The sequence below is a fragment of the Capsicum annuum genome, chromosome 4 (assembly GCF_002878395.1).
Source record: "Capsicum annuum cultivar UCD-10X-F1 chromosome 4, UCD10Xv1.1, whole genome shotgun sequence".
Taxonomy (NCBI): domain Eukaryota; kingdom Viridiplantae; phylum Streptophyta; class Magnoliopsida; order Solanales; family Solanaceae; genus Capsicum; species Capsicum annuum.
In genome coordinates this window covers 174,464,910-174,488,935 of record NC_061114.1, presented here as the reverse complement: position 1 = coordinate 174,488,935, position 24,026 = coordinate 174,464,910, and the positions used below count along the sequence as shown (strand labels likewise).

The window sequence follows — 24,026 nt, the reverse complement described above, 5'->3', positions numbered from 1 at the left end:
AAGCGGAGGAGGACATAAAGTCCAAGTATTCTGATTTATTTTTTACTCCTGGGATTCATGCTGAAGGTATGTATCTTGAACATATCTTTATTTTCAAAAATTTGTTAAAAAAAAAGACTAATGTCTTCGCATCTATTTTTCCTAACTTGGTTAAAGGTTGGATTGATATTTGATAACGCAAATGAATCATGCTTGTGGTTACTTTACCTTATCCGTCATTCGAGGATAAATATTCCTAGTGGGGGAGACTGAAACACCCTGAGTTTCTAGCCCTTAGAAAATTTCCTGGATTTTTTATCACTGGACAAGATACAACTAAGGGAAATGACTCGTACACTGGGATACAAGTGGTATAGGTTATTCGAATGCTGACCAATACTGGTTGGTGGGTTGGATTTAGTTTCTGTAAGGGGTACAACTTAGGTGGTACGATTCGCCTCGAGGGATACGGGTTGTTTGGTTACTTTACTTTGTCTTAGACTTGGTAACTTAAGTTGGATCAGAGCACGAATGGCTCACCATGATCCGTAAGACAGGGTTCAAGTCGTACCATGGACTCGTAGGATAGTCAGTGTTCAATCCTCTAGGGACTCTATTCTGCCAGGGGTACGTAGCATGGGTACTAGTCGTATACTTAGATACGACATGGCTTGTGGTGAGCCATACCTTGAATAGTATTGGGTCTAAGGGAGATGTCCTTGGCTACGAGTAGTGGGTAACACTCGTATTGGAGGGTACGACTGGTATGGATAGTCGTACCCCCCTGATGGGATTTTTGGGAGTTTAAATGAGTGCGATCTTGATATTTCCCCATTTAACCTAATAAGGCCCCACAGCTTATATTCTATTGGGAGGTTATTTGCGCTATCATTTTCTTCATTAACACTTAGAAACTTCTTTTTAACACTATGCAATTGTCTCTAAAGCTTTTGGGTAAAGGAAGGCTAGGGTTTCATCTTAAGGATTAATTTAGGGGTTGTGTTGGTGATTTCTCTCCATCATCTTCTTGGTTTAAGGCATGTTCTCTTCCCTCATTGTTAGTTCCAACTAAAGGCATGGATTTTGTGCAATGTTTTCATTATTTTGAATTTTCAAATATAATTTGGGAGTTTTGGTTATAAATGCTTGGTTATAGTTTTTCCATGTTTTAATTTTGCTTTTATATGTTTTAATGGTAGTTTTGGATAATTATTTGCATGGTAATGGCTATTTGGTAATTGACTTTGGTTTTGGAAATACTATGCCCCCAATATATTTGATAAAATGCCTATGGAAATGTTTTCAATGCATTGTTGGATTTTAATAAAACTTACGCATGACTTAAACTTAGTAATGGAAGCCTAAATGGTTTAAATGTTTGGAATGTTTAAATGGAATGGTTTTGGGTTTAACAAACATCCTTGTGGGGTACCATGGAATCCCCCAAGTAAGCATATTAAAGGTACACTTGTGGGGTACCATGGAATCCCCCAAGCTTATATAATAATAGCACACTTGTGGTGTATACGGGACTCTCCCAAGTTAACTTTTTAAACGAGTACATAAAAATCCCATTACCTTAAAAAGCTTGGTTAAAGAAAATACTTGCAAGTTATAGTCGGTATGACAATACCACTACTCATAGTCTTGGTAAATAATAAATGAAATAATTTACTAGTTGGTTGTAAATGGTTTTAATCGGGCAATAATGGCGGGGTGTGATAGCTAAGCGTGAAAGTAGAATTTCAATGAATGAACACTGGAAACTCATATTTTCCGACATGAAGGGTAGGGCATGGCAACCCTTTTATGATACTATAAGGTACGCGGAAACCTTTATGTACATTGCACATATGTATCATGGAAGGTGAGGGTACTTTGAAATTCCTTACTCTTATGGTATTTTGAGTTCGTGCGGCTACACGCTTCAGGGCCCGTTCAAGGGGTTACACTGGACTCATATAGCCCGTGGGTGGTTAAGGACAATTAAGCTTCACATACCTAGATTAATTATTTTAAATACATGCTAAATCTGGTTCCCTTTACCAGCATGGTTATATATATGTACGGTTGGTATGCATATGGTTGGTTTACTTGGTTTTATTGGTTGGCATTATTTTATCCTTATCCTGAGTTCATGCTAGAGCTCACCCTCTGGCCCATATTTGGGTGGCTTTATCCCCCACGCAATTCAAGAACTGACCGTTCTACTCCTCCTACTTATCTATCGGACATTTGGTATCATCTACAGGATTAAAGTGGTGAGCTTTCATTTCGAAAGGATCCATTTTATGGATGTTATTTTATACTTTGGTTTATTTATGGATATTGGTTTTGTTATGGTTGGGGACATGTCCCAATCAGATTTTGGTATTCCTTTGGTTAGAGGCTTTGTAGAGCTACTATGAGTTGGAATGGCCGGAATCGATAGGGGTGTCATCCTTAATGTTGGCATTGGCATTGGGGATGAAACCATTTGACTGTATTGTTGGTTGTTCCATCCTTTTTTATTTTGGGATTATATATAATTATTATGGGACTCATATGGTTATGGTTTAATTGGTTTGGCTATTGGTTGAATTCGGATAGCTGCACTCGATTGGATCGGTCTCAATAATAGACATATCCCAGAGTTTGTAAATTAGATAGTTACGTTATCTTGCTATATAGTTGAAATTCAGTCAACTCAAGATAGGCGGCTGGAGGTTGGGTTGGACAATGGAGGTGGTCTCCGATCCCGATATGACTTGGGACGCTCATTATGACAAGGCCCCGAATTGGGTCATGTCATCCAATCCTTCACTTAAGATTTTTGTAAATGTAGCAACAAAAATGCCACAGTCCTTGAAATGAGAAAAAATAATTTAACAAGCCATTAAAAAATTATTATGTGTTTATACATGTAAAAAGTATAAACCAAATGCACTTACAGACTAGCAGATGCTTGTTGTGGTATATTTTGCACACAGTGAACATCAAATAGATTTTGATTGATAAGTTGAGTGTGCTGACCAAGCTTGTCTTTGTATGCATCTAGTGTAGTCCAGTCAGTACGTTCTATTTTTTCAAAAACTCCATTGTCTGACAAGTAAGTATGCTCACTGCTAACTTGTATATTTCATTTGATGGGTCCCTTTTTCTTGTACCTAATAATGAATCATAGACACGTATCACTCTCCTTCAACACAATTACAGCCAACACCCAGTAAAACTCTTCGCCACAGTTAATTGGAACATAGACCTTATCCATCATATACCATGGTAATCCCGTAGAAATACAGAATTCATTAATTGTGTTGGTAATTGATTCTTCATTTTTAGACACAATACATGATTTTATGTAATCTTCGTGAATAGTGGTCTGAATATATGAAGCATCCGGATAATATCTATTATATGTGTTCTCGATATATGTTTTGAAGAAGCAACTTGTTGTTGTATATCTATAATTTTCATTAAGATACAACTTCGATTTCTTTCTCAAATAGTAGAAGATCACATCTAAATGCTAAATATATAAACAGGATAAGAAATAAAAAAAAATGATGATACGTAACAAGACCATATGCATGACAGACCAAAAAACCATATTAAATAGAAGCTGGATAATTTACAATGATTGAAAAAATTAATGTATGAGAAGGTTTTATACAGTACTTTGTATGTATGATGCTAGTGTATTAGTTTTTAGCTATAAGTAAAAACTTGCACAGTATTGTATGAGAAATTATAATACATTACCCAGTTTGAATAATATTTTGACATTATTTATGAAATTTTACACTACAAATATTAGATTTACTCTAACAACAGTATGTGTATGATACTTATTTACATTATTGTATGAAAGTTAGTTTAATTTACATAGTCGTTCCAGCATGTGCTATACGTATGAGAATGTATTATACATTTCTTTCTATGTATGATGCCAGTGTTGTATGTATGATTTACACTCCAACAACAGCGTGTTCTATATGCATGAGAATGTATTATACTTTACATTCTATGTATGATGCAAATGTTTTTATTTTTAGATTTAAGTAAAAACAATTCACATTATATGTATGAGAATTTATTATACTTTACTTTTTATGTATGATTTACAATCCAACAACAACATGTGTTGTATGTATGAGAATGTATTATACTTTACTTTCTATGTATGATACAAGTGTATTCATTTTTTAGATTTAAGTAAAAACCTTTCACATTATTGTATGAGAAATTATAATACATTGCCCATTATGTATGATATTTGTCATTATATATGAAATTTATATAGCAAAAAAATATATTTACACTCCAACAACAGTATGTCTAGGATACTTATTTACACTATTGAATGAAAGTTAGTTTCATTTACCTCATCATTTCACCATGTGTTAGATTGCGACATCATGTATAACCAATTCTTTAACTGTGGATGTGCAACGACGAAGTTCAACTCTCGATAACCTATACCAAAGTAATTTTTCAGGTAGTGATTGTCGGTCTGTTTTCTGTACCATTAACAATGTATAAATATTACATACAATTATGTTGACGTACTGTTTTTTTTAAAAGGTTTCAAATTTCTTACTTGTCATCATGATATTTCAATAATCCTTCAGCAATTCATTTAGAGTAAACCAACATTAATTCATTAGGCAATACTTGAGAAATGGTACAGCCCCCGAAGGCATACTTCTATTTCTCTTCATTATCCTAATTGTCCTCTCCCTTTGAGCTTGAACCAAATTTTGTTAGGTACGGTGACCTAAAAATTCTAGACTTCTTTTGATCCCTTTTTACTGGTACTTTTATGGTCTTACAAATTCAAACTTGAGCATCTGAAAAATCAGGTAGAAAATGACTATCGCGAAGAGTCCATTGTCTCTCGGTCATTGTATTTGGAGTACCAACATTCAGTGGTGTCATAGTTAATGGTGTTGTCAATCCAAATAAGAGTGTATCAACAGGGTCTTGAACTGAATTTGTTATCATGCCACTTAAATCATCCTACATAATATATAACAATCAGATTTTTCATACTTACTTTACAGATGTAAATTCTTTTGTAATGAATTATTTTTCATCATACCATCAAAATATTCTAAATTTATAGTAAATCATTAATACTTAAAAACATCAAGTATCAATACACAGAATATATAAGTATATGCAGTTTGCAAACACATATTAAGTATTAAGCAATTACAAATCTCCTATACTTAACAGTTTAGTGTATAAGTGGTTCGAAAGCGTTAGAAATTTTTTGTAAAACATAACAAATGTATGTATAAAATTTTTTTTACATAACTTATATATGTATAAGTTATTTTATACACAGTAGTAAACTATGATTACTACTTCAAATCAATAACACATAACATTTATCTGATTAAGCAGGTGTCATACATAAGAAAAAATACGTATAATTAGTTCAAAATCCTATTATATAGAATCAAAAGACAAAAAAATAAAGTTCTATGATTCTAATATAGACACAACTCTCCCATACATATCATTTCTCCCATACAAATGCGAATAATAAATTCAAAATCCCTTTTGTTGGCTTTGAACATCATTTGTTGTACATTCAGTATTTTTATGTGTCCCTTGAAAATCCGTTTCCACGGGTTGAATTTTCAAAGGATCATCATTTGGATGTCACTCAGTTGACCCTTGCCCTCATCTTCATTTTGTTTAAGAACGAAAAAAATGTTTATCAATGGTAGAAATACAGACATACTAACAAACACATTTATTTATAAAAAATATCAGAAACTCCTCTATGATTGGACTGTCCTATTTTTTCGATTTTTGTTCACCATCTTTTTTTTTATCATCCATTTTCTCATCCTATATAAAATAACAATATGATTGTATGAATATTTTATCAAACTAATAAAAAAATAAATGTATAAAAATTTTATATCGATGATTTTATTTTCTTCTAGCTTGAAAGCTTTCACAACCTTAGCAAGTATATTTGATATTACTGTTACCAGATCAGCAATCTTTTTATCAACCTTAGTACATACACAAAAATAAAATATTAGTAACAACGCTATCTTTTAAAAAAAAAATATCAATAAGAAAGTAACTTACATATTACTTGATGTAAAGACTTTATCTCATCCATGTCTGAATTCAACTTAGAAGTCCCATGAGACATTGTGAAAGATGAAAGAAAAGTCTTGACTTGCTTACGCTCCGGAGATGCAGCAAATTGTCCTTACTGATCATGTTCAAATTGAATTGATGCCTTATCTATTAAAGCATCTTGATTTTTTTAAAAAGACCCCGATACATCACCTACTGAACGAGCACGTATAGAAATCTTACATCTTTCACCCCTGCACTGTCTTTCTCAAACATCATTGTCTTTTTTCTCTTATATGCTTGTTTAGTTGATAAAGCTAAAGATAATCCAGCCTTAATTAGAATTTTTCGCAATGATACAGTGCCGAAATAATCAAAATCTTCAGTTGTAGAAATAATACGCGGTTGATCTTCATTAGCTACCATTTTCAACTTGCGATCAGCAGATATGGCAGCAGTAGATGTTGAAAGTCGATCACATATCTCAAAATCCTCCGTAAAAGACAAATTCAACCTCTGAACTTCTTCATATGTAGGTTGTAAATTCTTGTAAGCAAACTGTTACAGTGAAATCCACATTAAAGTATTAGAACTTCAAGAAAATGAATTGAAAAAAAAATAAAGAAAAGGTTATACATCAACCTTACTGAACATTCCATCCATAAAAGACTCATATTTAGGCTTTACATACTCTACAAATCAGTCGAATATTATTAGAATGATGTTTTTCTGACGGACCGTAATTTTTTTATAGACTTTAGAGCAGCACTCAAAAATCCAAACATTGAGTACGTGTGGCATTCCATCCAAAGAGTATAACTGTTTTGTGATGAAGAAATCTTGTTGTTATGAGTTCATCAACTTCTCAAATATAATCTTTCCCCATGAAAAATATCTGTATCAACCATCCTCAACCATCTGGAAGTGGGCTAAATTAATCGATGATTCATAATGTTGAGGAAACAAAAATGTATGAACAAAGTATAGTATGGCAATGTTCAAAGCATCTTGAGAGTTATCAAAGTTTTTCATCTTCACACGTTGAATTAGTGTTTACTTAGATATTTCAGTTTTAGCGTTGGAGAAATATTTTGACATCAAAGTTGATTTGGACGATGAAGTATACATATATTCATCAATATTATTGATACATTTAAGACCGATAATAATGGCAAACTCAAGCATAGAAAATTTCAGGATATTACCTTATACACAAATATAAATCTCATCATATTTGTCCTGCTGAATTTCTAGCATCAGAAGGCATTTGAATATTTGCCCTATCCAGTTGCACTGACACATGTTGAGGAATACCCCAAAGATTATATTTCTAAATATCTAATAAACTCTTCTCCAAAATAATTTTTTATATCTTCTCCAAATTTTTAATTACCTGAGCTACCAATATTTTAATGGGTGAGCCAAAATTTTGTCAATACAATATTTCATGCCCTGAGACAATAATAGCAAATACAAATTAAAGGATAAAAACATAGCAACAAACTGATACATATTAAAGATAACACGATACAACAATTTCACGTGTATGTGTACACCGTATATATATTACATTGTAATCTTTCTTAATATATAATGTAACATTATACAAATTACATGAACATCTTATAAATATTATAAATATAATCTTGCTTAATGTATAATGTAACCTTATACGTAATTGTTACTTTCTAAATGTATAATGCAACCTCATACATAAAAGGCGTCTTATATGTAATATAAACTTCTTAATGTATAGTATAATGCATCTCATACATGAACAATGAAATATTAATTTATTAATATATCCGAAGTAATGAATCTGATAAACAAACTAATATATAATGTCAGCATAAATTTATGGGATTAAAATAGTAGTCTTACAATCAATTATAATTCTATTGTATAAGTTTACAACTGTAAAGTATAATGTTCCCAAACTAATGTATAGTATATCTGATCCAATAAATGAGTTTAACACTATAAATATAATATAAACTACAATTTTACTGTACAATCCTACAATATGTTTATCAACGTATAATTACCCATACATTGAAGTAAATAAAGTAATATAAAAACTATACTTTTGGTAGACCTGGTCGTCCTGAATCATCGGCCTTCTTCTTACTTGACAATTTTGAAGCTGACTTGGTTGAACTTGAATGGACAACTTCCCTCAATTTCCTCATGGTTACTGGGTTGTTTTGGTGTTTGGATTGGTTCTCTACAAAATTGGGTTATTCATAATCAAAAGTATCAGGAACAAAATCAACAGTGGAAATAGTTTGTTCTTGACCATCTAACCGACTAAGTCCTAAATTAAAGTTTCGACCAGACTCCATTATAAAAATTATACTTTATTGATTAACCACTTGGAACTAAAAAAAAAAATCTAAGATCTGACTTGTAATATATGAAAAAATACGAAAAAATTCAACTATCATACTGGCATGACATTGCAAAAGCAGATAATTTAATAAATACATACATGCAACCAAAAAAATTCAAAACTAATTTTAATTTGATAAAGTTGAAAAAAAAAACTCATAATTAAATGAAGAAGGTGATGAAGTTAAACACTTTGTTCAATTAATGCTTGATAACTGACAAATTTGAAACCCCCCAAATCACGTAGCTTGAAATTAGGCGTACAACAAGGAATGCAATGATGGAGCAAAAATCAAATTAAAAATGAAGCAAAAAACGGATGTTTTGTGATGTATGAGTCAGAAGAGAAAGAAAGTCTAAAGAAAGGAATTCTATGCAATTAATATGAAATTTTTGTAATTACTTTTTAAATTAGGAATTTTATGTAATAAGTAATAATTACCTTATGTATATATGTTTAGATTTTTGGGGGGGAAAGGACAAAAATAACACCTAAAACTAAAATAATTTCACAAAATTAGCACCTAAATTTAAAAACCCAGTAAATAGCCATTAAGGGATGGGTACATCACAATTCTACCCTTCCATTTTATGTACAGGGCCGATTTTTTATTTTTAATTGGCCCGTATTTTTTTGCCTTCTTTTTTTCATTCTTTGTTTGCTTTGAGAAAGTGAGAGAAAACTGAAAACTCTTTCCACTCTATGAATTGGAGGGAATTATTGTCATCCAAGACTTTGACTTTTCAGTACTCAACTTGCTGACAATTAAATTTCAATTAAAGTACTCCAACTTTGTGACTTTGAGAAAATATTATGAGTTCATCTACCATATTTATATATAATAATTATAGAGTTCTATACATATACATATTCTATATAATAATTATAGAATTTTTATACACATTTTATACAATTTTTAACTACAACTATTATTTAAATACATATTTTATACGACTCTATATAGTTTTTATATGCATTCTAAAAATTGTATCAATCTAGTATAAGAGACTATCAATTGAGTATATGGACACTGCAAATGTATCAATGTAGTATAAAAGTGTATTAATGTGGTATAAAAGAGCATCAATTGGGTATAGGGACTGCATGTGCTTGCATACAATTTCCTTTCTCTTTTTTAAAAAGGGTATCAATATAGTATAAAAGTGTATCAATATGGTATAAAGACGTATCAATTGAATATAGAGACTGCATGTGTCCAATTGAGCCAAATGACTAAAAAGTGGTATTACTTTAGCTGACTGGCTAAGCATGTCCACCTTTTCAACTATGAGCCATTTTTTTAAAAATAGTCATCTCATATCGTTTCCCTTTTTTTCGGTTGTTAACATGTAGTTGGGCCAAAAAAGAAAATATAAGCGAACTTCCATTTTTCTTCTTGGCATATATCTACTTGAAAGATATCTGCATAAACTCCCTGTTTGTCTATACACAGGGCATGATATAGAAAACCAAGTCACAAATTGACAAATTTGACCTTAAGTAATTTGACCTTAACTAATACTATTGGAATAAAAACAGTAACAACACTGCTGGAAATAGATGATATTCATCGCATGAACTGTCAAATTTGTGTTATAAAAAATAATTTTTCCACTCATTTCCCACTAAATCAGCTCACTGTGAAAATATACAGTGAGATTTTAATTGAAACGCTAAAAAACTTCTTTAACTTTTACACTACTAATTTTTCTTTTCCTATTGGATTCAATTAAATGTCTATGAAAACAACCACTCGATAATTTTTATCGGAAATTTCAATGGAAAAATAGTTTATTTTTAGTAGGGGAATGGAAGTGTTTTGGGTAATTTGCAACACATTTTGTATGTAGGCGCTTTTTGTCTTGACCTTGAGAGCAATAGCGTCCTCACTTTCCTTACCACCAAATCTTTCCATCTTTTTTTTTTTTTTTTTTTCATTTAGAAATTCTCAATAACATTCATATAGAGTTCTTTCTTACAACAAAAGGATCAAAATCTTGTACCAGCTTCAGCTTTCTGCCAGGTAATTGTTAATTGCAATTTAATTATCTGCAATAATGATGAATTGAAACTGTACTTCCCATCCACAAGCGATATATATACAGAGACTCAATATACTACTTTAATTGCGTAATATATAAAACACATTACTCTGTGCTGAAACTTTGGAATCCAAACAGTTTTTTCCTTTCTTTATATATGATCATGGCGTGTCGAATGATTGAGGATATCATTCGACAATTGCTAATATTTGCATCAGCATATATATATATATATATATATATTTATTATCCACTTGAAGTATAACCCTTCTTATTAGAACCTCGCATATGAAATGTCTGGTGCACTAAATTTCATTCTTCCGCAAGTAGGAAATGCACTTCATAATTTCACATGGGGTTTCCTCACGTGGATCTTGTCTAGATTTTAGTACTTCCGAGAAAATACAGATTATACTAGTTCGAATGACTCAACCAGATTACATTAAGATTGTGAATCCCCGTGTACCCCATTTAATTCTTTCCTATGCATTACTCCCTCAGTCTCACATAATTTGACATGTTTATCTTTCGTATAAATTATAAGAAAAAATTAATAAAGAATGCAAATTGATTAATATAATTTTATTAAAGTCACATTAAATATTATTATTATTATTATTATTATTATATATTAAAGTTAATCATTCTTTCATTAAATTACTAAAGATAAAATTGAAAAAAAAAAGTTTAATTATCTCTTGATTTTTAAATATGTCAACTATTTTGATATAAATTTATTTTAACAAACATACCAAATAATATGAGATGGAGGGAGTATTATAGAGTACTACTTCCTCAGTTTCTAAATAAATGATAGTTTAAATTTTTTATTTTATTTATTTATTATAAATAACTAATCTTTTAGATTAATCAAGATGACATTAATAATATTTTTTTTTAATTTTATTTGAAAGTTTACATAATCACAAAATTATTAAAGATTTAAATTTTAAAAAAATATTTATTAAGAGTAAGTTGGTAAATTTTTATTTTTTTTAAAACGAGTGATTTTATAAAAAATGTGTCTACTTATTTAAAAAACGGGCGGAGTATATATTATGTCACTTCCCATATGACCCGTCCTTTATTTTTTAGAGAATTTATTAAGAGTAAGTTAGTACAACAACAACAAACCCAATATATTTCTACGTAGTGGGGTTTGGGGAGGATGGAGTGTACGCAGTTGATACCACTACCTTAAAAGAGGTAGAGAGGCTGTTTCCGATAGACCCCCGGCTCAAGATAAGAGGCAGTATACAGAAGCAAGCAAGGCATAGAACAGGATAAAATAACACAGGTACAACATCCAGAAAAAAAATTACAATGCCAAACCAAGGATACTAAAATCCACCTAATTACTGACTACGACTCATCCATACCCTAAGCCATCTATCCTAATATTTTTCCTTCATACCTTCCTATCCAGGGTAATGTCCTCAGTCAACTGCAACAGCTCCATGTCACGTCTAATCACTTCTCTCCAGTATTTCTTCGGTCTACCCCTACTCCACTTGAAATCATCCAAGGCCAACCTCTCACACCTACGAACTGGGGTATCCGTGCCCCTTCTCATCACATGACCAAAACATCTCAACCTCACTTTTAGCATTTTATCCTCCACTGACATCACTCCCACCTTCTCTCAAATAATTTCATCTTAACCCTGTCAGCCCTCATGAATCCACACATCCAGCGCAATATCCTTATTTCCGCCACCTTCAACTTTTGGATATGAGAATTCTTAACCGACCAACACTCCGCTCCATACAACATAGCAGGCCGGATTGCAACTCTATAGAATTTGTCTTTCAGCTTGGGGCACCTTCTTATCGCATAAAATTCTCGAAGCAAACCTCCATTTCATTCAACCTGCCCTAATATGGTGAGAGACATCCTTATCTATCTCTCCATTTTCCTGAATCGTAGACACGAAATACTTAAAACTATCCCTCTTACAAACCGCCTAAGAATCCAACTTCACTACTACCTCCTCCTATTGCCTCGAATCACTACACTTGCACTCCAAGTACTCCGTTTTATTCCTACTCAACCTGAAACCTTTAGACTCCAAGGTTTGTCTCCAAACCTCCAGCTTATCATTAACCCCTTGTCACGACTCATCAATCAAAATTATATCATCCGCGATAAACATACACCAAGGCACTTCGCCCTGTATATTCCGCGTCAGCACATCTATCACCAAAGTGAATAAAAACGAACTAAGAGTTGATCCCTGATGCAACCCTGTCAAGACCGGAAAATGTTCAAAATCTCCTCTCATTGTCTTAACCCGAGTCTTCGCACCCTCGTATATGTCTTTAATCACTCTGCAGTACGCCAACGATACCCGCTCACCTCCAAGCATCTCCAAAGCACCTCCCTAGGGACCTTGTCATACGTCTTTTCCAAGTCGATAAACACCATGTGAAGGTCATTCTTCCTCTCTCTATACTGCTCTACTAGTCTCTGCACAAAGTTAATTGCCTCAGTCATTGAGCGACCAGACATAAAACTAAATTGATTCTCCGAAATAGACACAATCTTCCTCAACCTCCGCTCCACCATCCTCTCCCAAATCTTCATCGTGTGACTCAACAACTTAATACCCCGATAGTGTTAGGGTTTTTGCACTGATTTCCTTACTATATTTAAGTTTTACTTTTTCTTAGAAGGAAAATAAAAGTTACCATAATTACTTTTACTTTTTCTGAAAGAAAAAAATATAATTCTTTTCCATATTTGGCTAACATCTTTCTTGGAGGAAAGGTTTTGGAACTCTATAAATAGAAGACCCCCTTCTCATACCACAACACAATAACATTCATGATGTAGTCTTTTAAGGGTTTCGTTTAGGGGGAGATTTTCTCTCTCATTAGTTTTATGCTTTTTAATATTATTTTTAATATTAGGTTTTATATGTAGGCTAATTGGCCAAATCACATAATAATATTATGTTTTTAGTATGTTTTTCTTTATCATCTGAGTTATTATCTCATAGTTTGCAACTAATAGCTTCCGCATGACGCCCTCTCGATTTCGAACCCAATAAGTGGTATCAGAGCCTATGGTTCAGAGTTTCGATGGTTCGATTGAGGATAGTTTAAGGTCAAAGTTGCAACCAATTAAATGATAATGAAGATATTTTGTCAAAATAAAACTACATGTGGAGATAATTATCAATCATATTTTCAACAATCCTGCTGTCACATATTTAAAAATAAAGCTCACTTTTAACCCTGCAAAAGGGCTCCAATGTTTTTAACCCGAAAATGGCTGATATATTTTAACCCCAGAAGGCTAATTTTTAAAGCATGTCAAATAACAGTGATATATGAAGAATATATATGAAAAACGAAGATCATGCACAAGAAGAAGGAGGATCAAGAATATTTTAAAGAAAATCAAGCCAAAAAGGGGAGATTTGTTAGGGTTTTTGCCTGATTTTCTTACTATATTAAAGTTTTACTTTTTCTTATAAGGAAAATAAAAGTTACCATAATTACTTTTATTTTTTCTGAAAGAAAAAATATAATTCTTTTCCATATTTGGCTAACCTCTTTCTTGGAGGAAAGATTTTGGAACTCTATAAATAGAAGATCCCCTTCTTATACCACAACACAATAGTATCCACGATGTAGTCTTTTAAGAGTTTCGTTTAGGGGGAGATTTTCTCTCTCATTAGTTTTATACTTTTTCATATTATTTTTAATATTAGGTTTTATATGTAGGCCAATTGGTCAAATCACATAACAATATTATGTTTTTAGTATGTTTTTCTTTGTTATCTGAGTTATTGTATCATAGTTTGCAACTAATAGTTTCCGCATGACGCCCTCTCGATTTCTAACCCAACAGGTAGTTGTTGCAACTCTGAATGTCACTCTTGTTTTTAAATAAAGGAATCATCGTACTCCATCTCCACGCCTCAGGCATCTTTGCTGCCTTAAAAATATCATTAAACAAGTTGGTTAACCACCTCAACCCTGACTCGCCAAAGAACTTCCAAAAATCCACCGAAATCTCATCGGGCCCCATCGCCCTGGCCCTAAGCATCGTGCGAATAGCCTCACTGACCTCTTCTACCTTTAAACGCCGACAATAGCCAAAGTCGCGACACTTCCTGAAATACTCCAGCTTCCCTAACACAACACCCCTGTCCCCCTCATCATTCAAGAGCTTATGGAAATACGACTGCCATATTTTCTTAATGAGGTTGTCTTCCACCAAATTCTTCCATCCTCCCCTTTAATGCACTTCACCTGATCCAGATCACGACCCTTCCGCTCACTAACTTTGCAAGCCTAAACAACCTCTTCTCCTCACCTTTCTCCTCTAATCCCTTATAAAAACTCACAAAAACTGTTGTCTTACTCCTTTTTAGTAAAAAAAAAAAAAAAAATACTTTTTTAAAAATAAATAATTTCATAAAAAATGTGTCTACTTATTTAACAGCGGGCAGAGCATAGATTATGCCTCTGCCCATATGACCCATCCTTCATTTGTTTTGAGATGCCCGTTTCTTTTGGATCTAGTTTAGATATTTGAGCTTTTCTCTCACTTTGTCTTCTTTTATATTATATTATTATATTATATTATACATATATACAAGCATGAAGAAGAAGACACCTCAACGTATTTGCTTTTTCTCTAATTTTATTATATCATTTCTAATTAATTGTTATATATTATTTACATATTAAAAACTTAATAATATTTAATAAAAAGTATTATTATATCATTTCTAATTAATTGTTATATATTATTTACATATTACAAACTTAATAATATTTAATAAAAAAGTAAAATAAATATTTATAATATGTCTGCTTTAGCTGTTTCAATAATAATTTTACTATATCACCACTAATTAATTGTTATAAGTCATCTAAGTATTAAAAAATAAAATAAATATAAAATGATAAATTAACTCTTAATGTTTTAAATTAACTTGACACCTTATGAGGTCCACTTAAATTTTTTCACAAGTAATTTTTATAGTCATTTATGCTGCTTATGGTCGACATGTCTGCTTCAGCTGCTTCAACTGTGATTTTAATATATTACCTTAATTAATTATTATAAATTATTTATGTATTAAAAAAATAATAAAGAAAAATTAAAATCGACATTTATGACATGACTGTTTCAGTTGCTTTAATCGTGATTTTACTATATCACTCATAATTAATTATTATAAGTTATTTAAGTAAAATTAATAATATTTAATAAAAAATAATAAGCAGCTGAAACAGACTGCTCATGGTCGACATGTCTTCTTCAGCTATTTCAATTGTGATTTTACTATATAACCAGTAATTAATTATTATAAGTCATACACATTAAAAAACTAAAAAAAATAAAATGGACATTTATGACATGACTGTTTCAGCTGCTTCAATCGTAATTTTACTATATCATTCATAATTAATTATTATAAGTCATTTAATTGTTAAAAAATTAATAATATTAATAAAAAATAAAGTAGATATAAAATAATAAATTATTTTTTGATGTTATTATAAGTCATTTAAGTATTAAAAATTAATAATATTTAATTAAAAAAATAAAATAGGTATAAAATGATAAATTATTTTTTAATGTTTTAAATTAACTTGGCGTCTTATATGAAACCACTTAAAAAAATTCACAAGTTTTTGTTATAATAATTTTACTATGTCACTTCCAATTAGTAGAATAAAAAGAGAAAAAATTATAAATCACAATAATTTAAAAACTTAAATTATTTAAAAAATATAATTGACTATCAATGCCATAAAAATTTGAACAACTTAAAATATTTTATACAAATTTCATCAATCTAAATATAATAATATATGCATAACTTAGAATTTTTCAACCAAACAAATAAAGATTTTAATTAAATAATAGAATCATACATAACATAAAATTTTTAAGGATCAATATTGAGCCGTGTATAGCACGGCGTAAGCTGACTAGTGTATATAATATAATGTATGAATGTCTATGACCCATTGACCTAAGAAGTTATCTTGATAACATAATTGAGGAAGTTCGAGCTTCTATATTTTTTAATCTTCGAGGTATGTAGTTGTGGTCTGTTTGTTTTGGTATTCTTGTGAATGTATCTTAAACTTTGAAACTTGCATTTCCTATTTAAGAGTTCGGGAAATAATCATTAATTGGTTTGCTAAGTTGCTAATTATTGATAAGCAATTGATATTATAGAATACTATACTTGTTCATGTAAAGAGAATTGGTGTATGTGCTTTGTTTTAGAGTCAACGAAATTCTTTAAATTGCTACTGCCACTAGAGAGGTTAAAAATAAAGTAGCATAAAATTTGAGCTCTTCAAACTTTAGTCACAATTTTATATGTAGACATATCATCTTGGGGTTCCACCTATTAAACACCTAAAATTAACAAGCACATTCCTAGTTTAAGATTAAATTAAATTTAAGACACGTGAAACTTACTATATTTTTTTTTTAAAAAAAAGTTTTTGAGCTAACTTTTGAAAAAAGATTTTTTTCTTTAAGAAAAAATAAACTAACTGATTGAAAAGGAAAAAAGAAAAATTCTCCCCCAATAATCTCCACATGCCCCTCATCTCTCAACTTCACTCTCTCCTTTTTCCCGTCAATCGAAATCAAGTTTAATTCATTTTCTTGGACTTAAAAAAGGGTAAGCTTTGAGATTTACATTTCTGCTGTTAAAATATCAACAAGATAAATGGTATGGTTAAGTATCAAAGCATCTTAGATTTTTGGTTATTTGGTAAATAGTTTCTGTTTGTTGTTTCACAAATTAAATGAATATCAAGATGATCCCAAGATGGGTCGAATCACAAGTGTCTATTCTACAGAGGCATTTCTGCAAAAGGCAACTTGAACCGGTGACCTTGTGTCCAGGTATGCTGCAACTTTATCAGTTACGTAAAACAAAAAAATAAAAAAACACCCATTCATTCTATTCATAGACATTCAAGCTTCAAGAATTTTGCAAACTTGCAGTACAGTTCTAGGATAAGTATGGATGATCAATTAGGGAAGGTTTAGGTTAAATTTTGGTCCTTTATATATGATGGAGTTATGTCATTTATTTGTGGATGGTATAAGTATTTCATAGAAGTGGAGCCTTGGTGAAGTTGTTTCCACGTTTATAATAGACCCTTGTGGTTCTGTCTTTCCGCAGTCCTGGGCTGCCCTTTGGTCTAATTTTTAACTTGGTATTCTTCCCTTTGATTCGATGCAACTTGCTGAAGTTTGAATGTTATTATCAATTCATTAATTTTTCAAAGTTTTAAGTTTTCCTTTTTACAGTTATGATAAAGAAATGAACCTTGGCCTAACTTATACATAGTGGGAGCTTATTGCATCGGACTGCCCTTTGGTCTAATTTGTAACTTGGTATTTTTCCCTTTGATTCGATGCAACTTGCTGAAGTTTGAATGTTATTATCAATTCATTAATTTTTCAAAGTTTTAAGTTTTCCTTTTAGAGTTATGATAAAGAAATGAACCTTGAGCCTAACTCAACCTCAGTTTTTAGTTTTCCTTTTTACAATTATGATAAAGAAATGAACCTTGAGCCTAACTTTTTACAGTTATGATAAAGAAATGGATCTTGAGCCTAACTCAACCTCAGTTTTTAGTTTTCCTTTTTACAATTATGATAAAGAAATGGACCTTGGGCCTAACTCAACCTCAAAAGCTAATGGACCTTGGGCCTAACTCAATCTTAAAAGTTAGCTCACGAGGGAAGGATTGCCCAAGACTATGTAAGAAGATCAAGGACCCTTTAACCCATCGATGTGGGACTCCAACAGCCCCGCACCTTGGGTCTAACTCAACCTCATGAGGGGAGGATTGCCCAAGACATGGGAGGCTCAACATCGGAAATAAATGAATTGGGTGGGTCTGGCTCTAATACCAGGACTGGACATCTGGAGCGTGGACAATAGAAGATGAGGGGCCCAACATTGGAAAAAAATGAATTGAGTGGGCCTGACTCTAATACCATGATATAGAAATGGACCTTGGGCCTAACTCAACCTCAAAACTAGCTCATGAGGGGAGGATTGCCCAAGACTATGTAAGGAGACCAAGGACCCTTTAACCCACTGATGTGGGACTCCAACAAGTTATTCTTAAGATTCCCCAGTTAGTCTTTTCATTGCAGAGTGTTATAGTCTAACGGGAGATCTTGTTATTCCAATTTTTTTACAATGTTTATTGTTACGTACTCCAGCTTAAATGGAGCGACATGGTCAATGAGGATTCATAGGAGGTCCCAACTTGCAGGGGATTGAGGCATAGTATTGTTGTTGTAGTGTTACATACTCCTTCATTTCAAAAAGGATGAAGAGGTTCAGAGTACGAGGGTCAAACTATCTGATTTTCTGTCTCAAATTGGATATTGATTTCTTAATCTTTTTTAAATAAAACTTGTATAAATAAAAACTAGATAAAAATTACTGCAAGTTAAAACATTTTACAATTAAGAATATTCAAAAAATATATGAGAAAGCTTTTTTTCAAAGAAAAAGTTGTTTGATTCCGCGTATCGTAATAGTGTCATTTAAAGTGGAATGGAAAGAAAAATTTCTATTGCTTGCTCTCAGCCTTGATTTCTAATAGAAGCATTATTATCATAGATGTGAGTTGTGTGCGAGGTTATGGAAATTGAGTTTGTCTCCATTATTGAGTGAGAGTTAGCTTAAAATGGTTACAAGTTTTCTTCCAAGTTCTGATATGACACTCTCGTGCCTTCTTCACCTTCCCCGGTTGCAGCACGTTCTTTGTGTGCTTCAGACTTGGCTTGCGGCAATGTATTAGAGATTGTTTAACTTGTTTGGGTCATGGATTTTGAAGTCAATTGATAGCCACGGTTGAGGACACTGATCCAAACACACAGCGAGTTGGATTGATGGAGATTAAAGAAGTTTGTTATGTTACCGGTGTCTCTGATTTCACTCTTTGTTATGTTACCGGTGTCTCTGATTTTACTCTTTTCTTATTATAGCTAAAAAGGATTGAAGTATGTTGAGCTAGTATGTTTGCTGTCCTAATTTGTGATTTTCATGTAATTTGCTTTTGATGTAGATTTGATACAGGCTGGACTTTATGCTGGAGCTTACCAGTAATTGTCTTTTAATTTTAGTGGAGAACCATTAGAAGTTGGATCAGCTGCCTCGTTGAGAGTTACTTTTGTAGCACTTACGATTGACCTTTTCTGATAAACTATCTCCCTTACAGCTGGTGATGAATACAAACTTATAGTTCCTTCATTTTTTGATATTTTGAATGGCTGGATCTTTGTTGCCAGTGGGCAAGGCAGTCCTACATTCCCACCAACCCTCCAACTGTTATATCTTCAATGCGAATCTCCAGCATCCGAAGTCAATTCCAGCTCTCCTTCCATACAGGAAAAGAGCCAAACAGAACAATACTTTGAACAAGTTGGTGCTCTTAAGCCCATTAGTTTGCCACTACCGGTTAAAACCGGTTTCTGCACTTGACTCAGATGCTCCCCGTCCTATTGATCAGGTACTTATCCCCTTTATTATGCTTCTAATATTGGTTGTTGGGCTCATTTCTTAAAGTAAGCCATGGATTCAGTTGGAAGTAAAGAAATATGGCCTAACAGTGTTGCTAAATGTAGAGATCGGAAGATTTAAAGAGCAGCGAGAGCTTTAAGCAATGGGATTCATTGACTGCAAAATTTGCAGGAGCTGCAAATATTCCATTTCTCATATTACAACTGCCTCAAATAATACTCAATGCCCGTAACCTTCTAGCAGGAAATCAAGCTGCATTATTTGCTGTTCCATGGCTGGTATTGCATTCTACTTCTATTGTAGCGACTTATATCTGTGGTCTTATTAATGTTGGAGCGATAAATACTCTGAGCTGAACATAACACAGGGGATGTTCACTGGATTGCTTGGTAATTTGTCTTTGCTATCATACTTTATAAAAAAGAGGGAGACGGAGGTGGTCGTTGTGCAAACTTTGGGTGTCGTGACCATTTATATTGTGATATCACAACTAGCCATGGCTGGATCTATGCCTTTACCTCATTATGCAGTCACTTCCGTTGTTATTGCTTGTGGTCTTGTTGTGAACTTCATGAACTACTTCTACTTGCTCAATCCTGCAATCTGGCGTTATTGGGAGGATTTTATTACTATTGCTGGGCTATCTGCACTTCCCCAAGTAATCACCCTCTCTTTTCCTTTATTTTCTACCATCCGAAATGAGAATTTGGTGGTTAGATTCTTTTACTTGTTCTGGTGTTCTGCAACATGCATTGTGCAGGTCATGTGGTCAACTTTCATCCCATATGTTCCAAACACCATCTTGCCTGGTGCTATAGCTTTTGTTCTGGCCATTCTAGCTGTCATTATGGTAAGCTTTGACATTTGCAGCTTGTTTACGTGGTTTCTTTTTCAAGGAGAATGTTGAAATGTCCATACCTTTTATTCTGCTGATATAAACTGGAACAGGCAAATCTTAAGTGGTGGCTTTCCAACTAGGAGATTGAGAGCCTGTATACTGTAGTTGATTAGTGTTGTCTCCTTATTAAACAAAGTAATCTTTTTAAAGGTACAATAATGGACTGCACATGGAAGCTCGGTATTGTGCAGGCAGATTGTCACATCCAATGGATGTGCCTGGAAGCACGAGAAGCTTTTGTAGTGTCTTATTGTGATATTTTTTGTCATTTTGCTCTATGGTGACCATAACTGGAACTTTATTTGAAAACTTCCTTTTTTTGCAAAAGATACACATAGGAGAAAGCCTAAAGTTATTGTAAAGAATGGATCTTGAGTCTTAACTCAACCCCAAAAACTAGCTCATGAGGGGAGGATTGCCAAGTCCATATAAGGAAACCAATTGCCCATCCCTTTTCTGATGTGGGACTTTTAACTGTTATCAAACAATATTGCAAAGGCAGTAGTTCACATTGAGGCATTGAACCTTCTTTACTTGATACTGTTAGATTATATACACGAAGTCAATTAAGATTAAAAATTACTATTTGTTCATTGGCCTTGGGCTCTAGAGCAAGCTAGAAACTTTTTATGCACTTTATGTGGTAAGATAATTATGTTAAGCTTGAGAGAATGAGAACATGGATCTGAGACGCTGATGTACTTTACAGTCGCGGACTGGGAAACTTCCAGAGAAGGGCATCAAATTTGTAGGATCATTGTCAGGATGGACAGCCACTCTTCTTTTCATGTGGATGCCAGTTTCACAAATGGTAGTTTCTACAACTTTTTTTTTTTTTTTTTGTACGGGGAGGTTAAAATTGTCAAGTCATAGTTTTTCACAAGTTTGAAGTTCCTCATCTTGACTGATACTTTTGTTCTAGTGGACAAACCTTCTAAATCCAGATAATATTAAAGGTTTATCAGCTCTTTCAATGTTGCTTGCGATGATCGGGAATGGACTCATGATTCCACGAGCACTCTTTACTCGGGATTTGATGTGGTATGGCGTCTCTAATTGTTTCCCTTGATTTGCAAACTTCCTTTTTTGCTAACCCTTTTACAAGCATATGCATTTTTTCTGAATCTTTTTGTACAAAGTGTTTAATTTTCCTCCCTTCATTCTCTTCTTGATTAATAACAGGTTCACTGGTTCAACTTGGGCATGCATTTTTTATGGATGGGGAAACCTTGTCTGCTTATATTGGTAAGTTGTGCAGAAGTGCTGTGCTCTTAGTTTTTAAATTTATTCAAGAATCGAGCATTATTCTACGTACTAAATCTCTTTTGTTCTGCATCCAGCTGCAAAGTTACAAGCAGGGAATTTTTCTTGGCTTCGACAACTGGCTTTGTAGCATGGCTGGGTACATTCTCACTTCATTTGTCTTCTTTTAACTTGAATTTTCTCTCTCATACGTTTAACTACTGTTTTTGCAACATCTTATTCCTTGTTCATTGATGGCCTTCCCCATTTGCATTTGGCTGATAGCAATACGACTCTTTTTTTTTTCTTCTTTTTTTTTTTTTGGGTGAAAACAGTGTTCAGCTTTTGGAGAGACACACAAGTATATGGTTATAATTCTCCGTTGAAATCGTTGAAGGAATTGATTTCTGGTTCATAGCTGATCCTACTTGTCCTACCTTGGCTTTGGTTGTTTGTTTGAAAAGCAAGAATGTTCGAGTTTGGGATTTCTGCTATAAATCAAGTGCTCTTCTTTAAAAGATCTGGTGAAAGTGCTTTTGACAAATGTCTGGGGGTACATGAGGCAAGGTCTAGTTGCAATGGCAAATAGTGAGAAAGGTTCCTGTGGTTTTTTTTACTACATATAATGCCAATGAATAATAAAACTACAAATGCAATGTTAGAGCAAATATATTTGTTGTATTCCATTTTGGGACCATCCATTTTTCCATGAAATTAACGCAGTTTAAGGTAATCAAATTATTTTATCGGCATAATCAGATATATGTTATTAGAACTCTAAATATTAGCGACTTGACATAAAATCAAGGAGGATTTTGCGTACTGTTAGTTAATTTGGTTATTAGAACTCTAGTTACTAGTAATTTCATTTCAATTCTTACAAAACCTGGATAAATTGGAATGATCGGAATATAATGACTGAACTTGTCGTTATATATTGATGATGTTTTAACAATCTATTGTAATCTAATTGAAGAGTTTCAGTGGGTTGCTCCTCAACTCAGGGATCAGTTTCCAGATAAACTCAGACAACAAGAACTAGGAGAAATATAAACTAAGAAGTGCAGGAATAAAGTAAATAGCAGACACAAGGTTTTTACGTGGAAACTCTTTGCTTAAGGAAGAAAAACCATCACCTGCCTCCAGAATTTCTAAGTTCCACTATATCCAAGCAACTTCTTGAATACAGACTCCAAGGATTAACCTCCTAATTCTTTGTTTCCTAGCAATAACTCTATTACAAGGAAACACAAGCAGTAACTCTACTGCTTCAACCTCCAGCTAACTTTAACTGGACACGCCAAACTAACTCTACCTTGAACAATCACCTAACTCTAGATGATTACAAAGGAAAGGTTTGCACCTCAACATCTGACTCTACCTTGAACAATCACCTAACTTTAGATGATTACAAAGGAAAGGTTTGCACCTCAATACCTACTAACAATCATAAGCAAATATAGACAAACGTCTAAGAGCAAAGTACAAAGACTCAAATACAACAAGGACATAAAGATACAACTCGATGAACAATCAGTTCCCTAACACTGAAGTCTTTAATTCACAGCTTTAGAGAGATATTTTATTGTAAGAATATGGAAGCGTTGGTTTTCTTGTTGAAGAAGATGAGCAATATATATTATGGCACCAAAAAACTAGGAGAGGTTCGATTACTTGAGGCGAAAAGGTGGTAGCAACTGTTCCACCAACTTTCGTACTTTGTGTCAACTGTGACAATTGACCATGATAGTGACAGGTGAGCCCAATCTGTTTCCTAAGCAGTAATAACTTTGTTATCACAATATTTCCAGAAAATAGTTCCTAAAATATAAGTTTGTCAATCATCAAAGATGA

At 32.8% G+C, this 24,026-nt stretch overlaps 1 protein-coding gene across 9 annotated transcripts; it reads left to right on the top strand.

Moving 5' to 3' along the window:
* Window positions 1-10,277: 10,277 nt before the first annotated feature.
* LOC107867712 (maltose excess protein 1-like, chloroplastic) lies at window positions 10,278-22,905 on the top strand. 9 transcript variants are annotated; one of them, XM_047410368.1, is made up of 11 exons: window positions 10,278-10,475; window positions 17,340-17,385; window positions 19,578-20,021; window positions 20,137-20,310; window positions 20,400-20,690; window positions 20,793-20,882; window positions 21,640-21,741; window positions 21,853-21,971; window positions 22,113-22,175; window positions 22,271-22,332; window positions 22,508-22,905. In XM_047410368.1, the coding sequence occupies exons 3-11, from the start codon at window positions 19,779-19,781 to the stop codon at window positions 22,588-22,590; spliced, it is 1,227 nt and encodes a 408-aa protein (XP_047266324.1). In that variant the 5' UTR covers window positions 10,278-10,475; window positions 17,340-17,385; window positions 19,578-19,778; the 3' UTR covers window positions 22,591-22,905. The 9 variants fall into 9 exon arrangements, with proteins under 9 accessions (XP_047266324.1, XP_047266323.1, XP_047266325.1 ...); XM_047410369.1 differs by having other exon boundaries at window positions 10,288-10,475; window positions 17,298-17,385; XM_047410370.1 differs by lacking the exon at window positions 10,278-10,475 and adding an exon at window positions 16,693-17,158.
* Window positions 22,906-24,026: the final 1,121 nt, after the last annotated feature.

What these genes read in the sequence shown, in the direction of transcription:
- LOC107867712 (XM_047410367.1), top strand. Translation starts at nt 19,779, where the DNA reads ATGGCTGGATCTTTGTTGCCAGTGGGCAAGGCAGTCCTACATTCCCAC. An exon ending in TATTTGCTGTTCCATGGCTG is followed by an intron (nt 20,311 to 20,399) that starts GTATTGCATTCT and finishes AACATAACACAG; the next exon opens with GGGATGTTCACTGGATTGCT. An exon ending in TGGCTTTGTAGCATGGCTGG is followed by an intron (nt 22,333 to 22,507) that starts GTACATTCTCAC and finishes GGGTGAAAACAG; the next exon opens with TGTTCAGCTTTTGGAGAGAC.